We start from the raw sequence: 10762 nt of genomic DNA on the forward strand, positions 1-10762 counted from the left end.
CTTCAAAGCCTGTACGCTGTCGGTCTCCACTACTACTGGTCTAGGCCAGGCTACCACAGCCATTCTCTTGAATAGCTAGATTTCTACTTGGGCTCTTGCAAACCTCCAGACATCTCTTTGCTCTTGAGATAGACTATAGGTCCTTTATCATCCATTTTACCTGAGACAACATTAGAGCCTGGTTTCTTACTATGTCTCATTTTTTTCATCCATTAAGTCTGGTAACTGTCTTTCAAACTACACTTTCACGAGTCCTTTCTTCACTCAGTACATTCCAGTTACAGTGGACTCAGTTTTTCATATATGTAGAATATACTTCTCTATGCCCCTGACACATATACAGCAAAGGGCTGCCTGGTCTGTCCTCAGTGAGAGAAGACCTTGTATATCTAGGTCTAACCTTTGAGAAACTTGAGGCCCCAGGGAATGGGGAGATCCTTTGGAAGAGAGGGGAGAGGAGGAATGGGATGAGAAACAGTCAGAGGACAGACAGGGGGGGTTGACAGGGAGGGGAGCAATGACTGAACTGTAAAAAAAAATAATAGTAGTAAAAAAAAAAAACAAATAAAATAAAAACAAAACCAAAAATAAAACAAAACAAAACCAAAAATAAAACAAAACAAATCACTTTCCACGCGCATTAATTTACCCCTTACTCTGAACAGGTTATTTGTTTGTCTTCCCTAAGAATGAGGTTTATGTCACCTCAACACAGTCCCTTTTCACAACTCATTTAATGGGCCACAATTGTCCCATGACTCTTTATTTTGTTGCTTTCTCCAATTTGTTCTGAGGTTTTTATTATTATTATTATTATTAATCTTTTTATTCGTTTACATTTTTGGTTAGAAACATTTTTTAATTTTTTTTAATTAATCTTTCCATTCGTTTACATCTCAAATGATATACCACTGATGGGTTAACTCTGCAAAAGTCCCCCATCCTACATCTGCCCTCTCACTCAGAGAAAGGGAGACAGATCCTGTAGAGACCACTTCTGGTAGATAGGCACAGCCCCCCTGTTGAGGGATGGGGCCACCCACCCATCTCAAAAATTTTAACCCAGAAATGTTCCTATCCAAAGGATGAACTGGAATAAAAAGAATGGAGCAGAGACTGAAAGGAGGGCCATCCAGGGACTGCCCCACCTGGGGATCCACCCTATTCTGAGTTCTTTAATTATTATTTTCCTAGGTTGTGGGGAACAAATAGACTATGCCTGCTCACCTCTAATTTTTCATCATCATCATCTAAAAAATATTTTTTTAGGTTTTGTTTTATTGTTTTTTTTTGTTTTATATATAGCAATTTACTCTTTTATTTAAAGTTTTGATTTTTTATTTAGTTTATTATATTTTTACTCTATGTTATGTGTATGAATGTGTACATCTATGTAAGTATACATGACCCAGGTGACCAGAAGCATAATCACTGTGAATATGAAATTACAAATTACTCTCACCCTTAGGCAGACACTGTCCATTCCTGAGCCATCTCTTCAACCACTAAATTTTACATTCTAAAAACAATGCTCAAGATATAGCAGTGATAACAGGGACACATTTTTGACTTTTAAAAAAATAATGATATCTATCTATCTATATATACTAAGTTCATTTGATTTTTGTAGATATGTAATCAATTTTATATTATTATTTAAGTACATGAATAATATTATTTTCATTATTTAAGTATGCATATTGATGCCTACAATCTTTAGACTGTCAAGAAGTGATAACCCAAAGGAAGGAGACTTCTATGAATGTTGCCATGTTTAATTTTAAGACGAATCTTTTATTAAATGTTGTGATGTTGAATTTTATGTAGAATCTTTTATTATTTGCAACAAATGGACACATGTAGTGAAAATACTTGTGTGAGACCAGGAGAGGTGTGGTTGGCTGTTGAGGCTGTAGAAAAGAAAACAAATTTGTAGACAGCTACGAAAGATTGTGCAACAGAGAATGATTTTGTAGAAAAATACACAATTTGTTGTGTGATCTTTTGGACTCAAAAATCTTATACATCATCTTATTTAGCATATTTAAAATAATATTTCCTCTTCATAAAATTAGCATAAAATAGTCAATACACTATGTCAGTTTGTAATACTACTTAAGTTACTTCCAGTTTATAGGACATAACTTTAATGCAGTAGTTATCTTTTTTGTGCAATAAGAAATCTTCTGATAGAGTTTATTTGTAAGCCAGAGCAAACAATATACAGAATCAGAGTCACTCTGGAGTCAGTAAAAAAGAAACACTTTATCTTTCTATATTGGTTGTTGTTACTAATAACTCAACAGATTGGACTTCCTATTTATAACAAAGTCAAACTCTAGGTTATATATTCCAAGAGGGCTTGTGACAATTATCACAGACATCTCTATACTTATGCATAGTTTGTCTGTGAAAATCATTTTGATTATATTGAAGGATCCTTCATATTGTTTGTGAATTATCTAATCGCCCTAATTCAACTAACTTTTATAGTAACTAATTTCTTCTGTTTTAACAATTTATGAACGATACTTACTGCAGGGCAACTAATTTTAGGCCTTGATTTTCACCCAGATATTTCTGCTTTAACATGTTTACGTATATTTACATACAAATTCAGATTTTTTACCATCATCTCATACCAATTAATAAATTAACAAAATCAACGTGTGCCATGGCTACCTGGTACTTGTGTTTGTCCAGGATTGTCTGGAAACTAGTCATATCACACATCAGGGATAATAAAATAATTTCACTCTTTCATGTAGCCAAACAAGTTGACTTAATGAATCATTATGCATGCAATTGATTATTTTTATAAACATGAGCACCCCAAGAGATGTATCAACTCATTCAGATTATAAAGGAGAGTAATCTTTGAATAGATAGACCCCTGATGGCCAGTAGCCACTATAATTGATTATACTTGCTTAGCTTACAGAGGAAGCAAGCTTGGTTTTATATTCACTAGTAAATAGATACAAGGATATACAGAGATTAAAATGTAAGTTTTAAATAAAAATTGCTGATACCTCAAAAATACTGTGATTTTTAAACACAAGAGAAAATAGTGGCATATGAGAGACAGTCCAATACAAATCATGTTTCTGCTTAATCAGGTGAAGTGATATGGGAAGGAACATTACTTTCATATTGATTCAAAGAGCAATGGGTAATAGAAAGAAAGATTCAATCTGATTTATTTTGTCTTTACAGCACAGAGCTCTACAGTCAGTTTAAAGGCAGGAAGCCTTCTCTGTAGGGAGGTTTCCCTTAGGTTGATCTGAAGAGGGAGGTAAGTTCAGTTCTCTTCAGCATCATTGACTCTGACTTAGTATGGAAGATGGGGTAGGAGGTCAGAGGGTGAATCCAATCTATTCATCCATGAAGGATTTTATATATAATCATTTGGTAAAAATAGACACAGAGCAATGACATTTCATTTTGTGAATGTCCTTAATCAAAAGTGAAGGTTATAGAAAAATGAAAACTTGCTCTATATAAAATAGGCTTCAAAACTAAAATCTTAATAAAATTATGAGCAATGTGAAAAGTATTTGCTGAAAACTAAGTATTAATCACATATCTGACATTTATATTTATATCGATTACAACTAAATGTAAATTTTACGTGCATCATCTTGTGCTGTTCATATAATTCTGCAACATTCTACATTTAACTAGACAAGCATTAATGTTCAATTTGCTGTCTCTTTATGAAATTATAGGTTAACAAACTTACTCTAAAGTACTCAGAAGAGTAGTATATAGAAGGCCAATAATTTATCACTCATTTGTATGATTATTTTAATATTTGAGTGTTCTTTTAAGTTTGCCAGGCAAAATCTCTAATCACTATAATATTATAAATAACCATTTACTTCTGATAAAAAATATGATCATATTTTTAACTTTGCATTAGAGAACGAACCCAATTTTATCCAGCTTTATTTTTGAGTACTAGTAAATGTATACTTGTATTTCAATGCATTACTACAAATTCAAGTTAACAGTTTTATCTGGTGATACCTAGTAGCCAGTTTTAGTGGATGGAATAGCTGAGAAATACTCCCAACCATTAAGTTAAGCTAATTGAAACAAGCAATATGTTTCAGATGTTTCCTATTTACTTTAGGTTTAAAAATCATTAAATTTCACTAAGACAAAGAAGGAAATAAAAAAAATACTCTAAGAGGTAGGAAACTCCACAACTAGGCTTTTGCATTTGATATAAATATCTGTAATGTGATAGTTCGGGACGGCATGCTTCAGTAGAGTGGTGCTTTATTTGGGGGATGTTCATATGTGTTCTATTTGTCTGCATCCAGCCAGGGACTAGGATTGATGCTGACTTACTTAGGGACTACAGGCATTAACTATCAAGGAAAATCCAGGCTGGAATCACTTCAAACTTTGTAGTAAACTTGAATCTCAAAGTACACACATGTTTAATTCCTGTAGTTGATAGTTCTAGTATTAAAATATATCCGATGTCCTCACTCCTAAAAATTGTTTTCCTTTCAAATGAAAGGGCAAGTAAATAATTTCATGTTATTTTTAAAAAACTCTATGTATTTTCACAAGAGTCAACTAAACTACTTCTGGGTAATTAATACCAATAATCCAAATGAGGGATACAGTCTGAAGAGTGTGGAATTATAACGGTCACGTATGTGATATGTCAAACTCACAGGGATGATATTTTTTTTTCCAAAAAAAATAAATATTTGTGATTGCATTTTGTCAGATAAAAAGTAATAAGTAAAACACATCAATAGTACTGCTTATAAACAGGAACATCTGGATAACTATTTCCTTTCTAGATAAAATAATATGGCCATACGCGAGTATAACAAAAGTAAGCCTTCGTTGTTTGGCTTGTCTTCTCTCAACCTCCTACCTATCACACACAAAGCACATTATAATCTGACCTCTATTTGTACTTTCAGCTAATGTTCTCTAGACCATTACACATATATTCTCCATATTAAATGGAAAACGTAATTGATCAACACTGTATTACATTTGAAGTCTGTGTGGAGAGTCTTTGCTAACAGGTGACATATTGGTGATGCTACCGTATCAGTGAGAGCATTCAGCCAGGTACCTGCTGGAAAACTTTTATGGCTGTTTGATACCTAGTGTAAAATCAATTTTGAACATGCAGGTAATGTTTTTCGATATATTTAAACATGGATAGCAGGGATCAAAAGAGATACATCTCATGGAAGATTGAGTGGAAGAAAATATTTTACATGCTTCTCATCATTTTTTTTTCCTCACACAATGTTTGCCTTCCTCTTTCCACTATCCACTGATAAAGTCCTCTAAAAATTGGATAGCAACTAGACTTTATGAATCGGATAGTCATAACTTGGAATTTCAGATTTAACACTTGTTTGCCCAGTTCTCTCAGAAGAGAGAAGCACTAACGGCGACCCGTGAGCATCTGTTCTATGGATATTTTGACGAAGTAAATGGTAGAGTTCCGAAACTAAGATAGGGTAAGGTCGACCCATAGTTACTGGAGGAAAACAGGCTGATCATTGGTTACAGGTGTATAGAGAAAAGTCATGACCTTTTTTTGTAATCTGTTGTGTAAGAGAATCCACACGTTGCCATTTAGTGAAAGATCTCCAAGAAGCAGTTAGGTCTGTGCCATGAAGCTTGACCTCCAGTGTAGACTGCGCAAGTGGGAGCAATCAGGCAACTGCCAGGAAAGAACCCAAGTGCTGAGGATGTCTGAGCTTCGGAAAGAATTCAAGAGACTGAAGGGATCAAAGCCCCAGGGGACGCTGGACCCAGGTGGTCTAATCAGGGCTCCCTGGAACTCAGAGTGTGGCAAGTCCAGAGGAGCTGACCCAGGGACAAAGTTAGCTGCAGTAGTGGACAAGTGTACTCGGGCACCCTCCTCCAACCCTTCTGTTTGTCCCTTACCTTGGTTGGAGACGTGACTGCAGTCGCCGGTCCAAGCCGTTAGCAGGGGCAAGAAGAAACCAAATTGCAAAAGAAATTCCCGGACTTCGTAGCCCCCCATGGTTCTGGTTGGTTCTCTTCTCCTCCTTAAAAAGAAGTGGCAGCAGCGCAGCCAGGTGTTCCTAGTAGCGTGGGGGTCCTGAACCAAGCTCTCTTCTTCTTCCTCCTCCTCCTCTTCCTCCTCCACCCGGTCCGCAGGGGAAGTCCCGGGGCGCCCCCCGCGCGAGGCCCCGTGAGCAGGGCACGAGGGTCCAGGCTGCCCAGGTGCTGGAGCAGCTGCTTGCGGGGACGATGCTGCCTGCGCCGCCGGGGAGCTCCTGGCGGCTGGAGGCGAGGGGAATTGCATCCACCACCGTGTCCCGCTCGAGCGAGGACTATTCACTTGGGCCCAGGAGAGCGCGCGCGCAAGAGCGAGCTCAGGCTGTAGTTTGGGGGAGGGGATGGTGGACGGGGGAGGGTGGCTCTAGGCCGGTACTGGGGATGGGTAGGGACGTTTGGACGGGTAGTGAAGGTGCAGTTCAGGGGACCCAAGTGCTCTCTGAATCCAAGTGGGCACTTACAGACCCCAGAGCAGAGGAGGCACAGCAGATTGTAAGGGTAGCCTGGGCATCCAGAACTTTCCTGTGTCTGATGTCTGGGAAACCCAGCGACTGAGGCTCTGCGGGATCTCAAGTGGTCCCTGGGAGGGGCGGACTGAGCACTCAGCCTCTTGACTGAGTAGCCTGGGCTGAGTGTCGCCTCGTGACCACCGACTCCGCGGCATCTGCGCCGCCCCCCTCGGCCATAGCAGCTGTTTATTGGGTATCACGGAAGCTACCTTAGTCCCCCAAGCACTCGCGCCCCCCCTCCCCCATATAACGATGTGCTCTCAGCTCTGGACACCACCTTTCCCTTGGAGACATTTCTGCTACCAGAAAGGGTGAGGGTTGCAGGTCAGTGCTCTTGGCCCCGGGGCACAGCTTGGCGAAGGTAGTGGTCAGCCCTGACGTGTCTGAGTGCCAGCCTCCCAAACTTGGCCACCGAGGTTTGTGGCCACCTCTCCCGTTCTGAGTCCTTGGAAAGCATAGGGAGAGAAGAGGCTACAGAGAGGAGTCACTGAGCGCTGGAAGTCTACTGGTGCCTGGCGCCTCGGCTTCCCCAGGTCTTAGCATTCCGCATAAGGTGATGACTTCGCCATGGAGGTCATTAGCATCCTCATAGCAGCATTGGTGCCGGGCTTCCACGGGCCTGGATAAGTCCGCTGTTCCGCCGTGGCGTCGGGCTAGAAGCTAGGAGCAGCCCAAGGTCTGAGCAGTGCGTGGCCAAGTCCACGGCAGCGCGCGAGGGCCGGTGCGCTCTCCTTGCTCCAGATGCCCCTTCTCAATACGCTGTCTCCCAGGTCGGGGCTCTTCTAAGCCGGTTCACTGGCTACTTACTTGGTGGGACCCCGCCCTGGGCTGAGGCACGGGACTAGCTGATGGGAAGTGGTGTTGCCACCTGCAGTCTCCAAGCTGTTGCCCTGCTGCCGGCCGAGAGGGGTGCGTGGAGGGCAGGGCCCTAGAGCACTGCTGAGCTCGGTGGAGCCGAGCGATCTCCCGTCTGACAGCAGCTGTGGCTCGGGTGCAGCCAATTCGGCGCTAGAGGGGGTTAGTAGACAACAAAAATTCCTCCACTGCTCGCAGGTGGAAGAGCAGGCTAAACCTGCGGAAAAAGCAGGATGTTTTCAGGTTAAACTTACAATGTTTGTTAAATCGCTTATCACTGGCGTAGGATTTTCTGTAGTGTATTTGTTAACATTATTATCGTTTTCTTTATTGAAGAGGAGCAGATTATCAAGCCTGAGTAATGCTTTTTTTTTTTTTTTTTTTTTTTTTTTTTTTTTTTTTTTTTTTTCCTTCAAAAGCACTGGGAAGGTTTTTTGATGACGCTGGAGAAAAGTGAAGCGAATTTGAGAGGATAATTTTCAAGTGGGTGGAGGGTTCAGGTCGGGAATAGTTGTGACAGGAACCTTAAATGTTGTAGGTCTAGGGTCAACGGTTTACCAGGAATGCTGGAAATGAAAGCAGGGTTTCCTCGGATTTCTGCGCTACTCAGTGCTGTTTGTGGCTCAGATCCTAGTTTAAGGATTTCAGTCCATGCCTTACCGTCAATCAGAAGGAAAGAGAGAAGAGCAAGGGAAGCTCAGACTCCAAAAGAGTAATGAAACATGCAAGTGGGAACCACACTGTAATGACGCTTTCTGATTGGTGGCTACTTTCACGCTCATTATGAATTCATACACAGCTTGTTTTCAAAGATGTCCATGCCAATTTAAATGCATGCAAATCACACCTACAAAGATGGAGTCCCTATATTCATGTTTACAGTAGGGTAATCTAATTTCACTACTCATTTTTCCAGTGTTACTGATACTAACTAATGACATAGGTACTTGTACATTCAATTTAGTTTACTAACTCAGGTGTAAAGTAAAAATCTACCCGAGTACACCACCTGGCATTCTGCCTGTCTAATAATTTCAGAGTGTATAATGAATATGTTGGTGGACTGATGATAAATCATAATTCTTTTGTACATTTGCTCAGTGGAAAAAATGAACATAATATCAGTATCACATTTATAAATGAGCATCCAAACTCAAGCTTTCGTGTTTTATTTGAATGGTAAATTTGAAAGAGTTAGTTATAAACAATTGAACTGTAAGAAGCTTTTCTAAAAATCATATTAAATGGGAGTGATTCTAATGAAAAGAAAAGGAAGAAAGGAAAAATCAAAACAAAACAAAAACAAAGGTGTGTGTCACTTCCCAAGTCTCATGCTCAATTTCACAGCAAAATGTAATGTATGAAACAGAAGTTCAACATAACTCTAACATTTGAGGAAACTGAACTTCTCCTGTATCAACGGTTTGTCTTGTCTGAATTATTTGTTTAAATACACCATGGTAGAGCGTCACAGAATATGTATTGTGTATACAGATGATGACTGTCTTATTAAGTTTGGCTTTTTAAGAAAAAAATACTTCAGGATTAAGCACCTGTCATATGTTTAGAAATACTCTGGTACTGTCTCTTACTTTATTTTTAAGAGATAAAGACATGGTAGTTTTTGTCATGACCATTGATCATAGACAGTCTTAAGGACATTCTTTTAATAGAAGAGTAAGCCATGACTTGGAGTATGGCTATTCATTCCAACTTGGTAGTAACATTTTTTTAAATAAATCAGTTTGTCCATTTCTATTCTTACCAAGTATACATACATGTATTACATTCTAAAGGTTCCTTACCAAGTATACATACATGTATACATTCTAAAGTTGCTTTTCTTTCCATATGCCCACTTTTCTCCTCTGGGGGGAGGGGGTTAATGGTAAACCATTTTGTATGAGTAAAAGTAATTTGCTTCATAAACCTGCCTTGGAGTACTCAGCCCTAAACTAGGTGGGACATCTACATCAAATTCCTCCTCTTAGAGGTCAATGAACCTGGTGGAGGAAGAGGCAGAGTATAAGAGCCAGAGGGGAAAGAGGGCACCAAGATAATAAGGCCCTCTCAACCAATATGAGCAGAACGCATAGGAACTCACTGAGACCTCATGCAGCATGCATGGAGCCTCTGTGAATAGAGTATGGCTTTCAGTTCAGTGTTTTGTTGAGATTCCTGAGGGTCTGGCTTTTTGTGTCTTGTCCTAGGGCTCTTTTCCTGCTGCTGCTTTATCCAACTTTGATATGATGACTTTTTTTGTTTTATGTTATATTTTATTAGCACTTAAAAGCCTGTTTGCTTTCTAACAAGAGACAGAAATGGTGTAGGCCCAAATGGGAAGGGAGGTGATGAGGAGTCCAAAATCATGATATATTTATGTGAGAAAAAAATCCATTTTTCAATAAAATAAAAAGAAATAATAACTAGAAAATACAGTCATGAGTATCCTATATGAACTAGATGAAATTGCAGGAAGTGGAGATCCACTTCTGTTTTGATTTTTTTGGCAGTGTTTTATATTTGCTGACATGTGACAGTTTCAAAATTATAAGCCGCTCAAAGAACCAGATGCAATATTCATGTAGATTTATCTGCACTTGTCTATTTGAATCATACCCATATTCATAAAAGCATTCATGTCCCATTTTTCAGAGCTATATTGTTCAGAATTCTTTTGTATTCCTTCAGAACATTGTTCTTCAAGATATATGGGATCGGGTTTCAGGTAAGAAATGATTAAATTTTTATTAAGTGAAAGATATATGACAAAAAATTCCAGCCCAACGATTCACTTAGTGTAGAAATAACAGCCTTCACAATGCCTATTGCTATTTGCTTTGTAAAATGATGAAAAGAGTGGAGATTTAACCTGCAATTAATTCCTTCGAGGGAAAACAAGAAGGATTATGCTGTTTAATCCACAGCATGTTTCAAGGCTGGAGAAAGTCTCAAGTATGTTATTCTGGGAGAAAAGTAAATTAATCAATTTACACCAGTAATTTGCATTCTCTAAGGTCAAGAAAGAAGGAGCAAAAATAAAGAGTTCTGATCCTTAAAGATGTCATGAAATATCTGGTCTTAAAGGATTAAGTTTTCACTATAGATATACACAATTGAGTGATGCTTTTTCCTGGTACCAAAATCAGTGACCTGCTGTGGACAGTAATATTTTCAGGCCATCAAATTTAATATATTAACTAAGGAAAGATTGGCTTGTATATGGTCTAGCATGCTAAAAGTATAAGAAAAATTGAACAACTAATGTAAAAAATCTACAAATACAAATACAGCTACTTGAGGTTTCTTGCTTAGAAACTATG

At 39.0% G+C, this 10762-nt stretch overlaps 1 protein-coding gene across 2 annotated transcripts in view; it reads right to left on the bottom strand.

The window, feature by feature from the left end:
• The window catches only part of Epha6 (EPH receptor A6), a 922149-nt gene extending 915404 nt beyond the window's left edge, over positions 1-6745 (bottom strand). Inside the window, exon 1 of one of the 2 annotated variants that reach the window (XM_021184473.3) lies at positions 5938-6745. In XM_021184473.3, the coding sequence (XP_021040132.1) occupies positions 5938-6322 (385 nt within the window). In that variant the 5' untranslated portion in view covers positions 6323-6745. The remainder of the gene's footprint in view (positions 1-5937) is intronic. The other variant, XM_021184474.3, reaches the window with a different exon arrangement.
• Between the last annotated feature and the right edge of the window lie 4017 nt (positions 6746-10762).

Source organism: Mus caroli, unplaced genomic scaffold, assembly GCF_978045245.1.
Source record: "Mus caroli unplaced genomic scaffold, Mus_caroli_1 scaffold_17, whole genome shotgun sequence".
Classification (NCBI taxonomy): domain Eukaryota; kingdom Metazoa; phylum Chordata; class Mammalia; order Rodentia; family Muridae; genus Mus; species Mus caroli.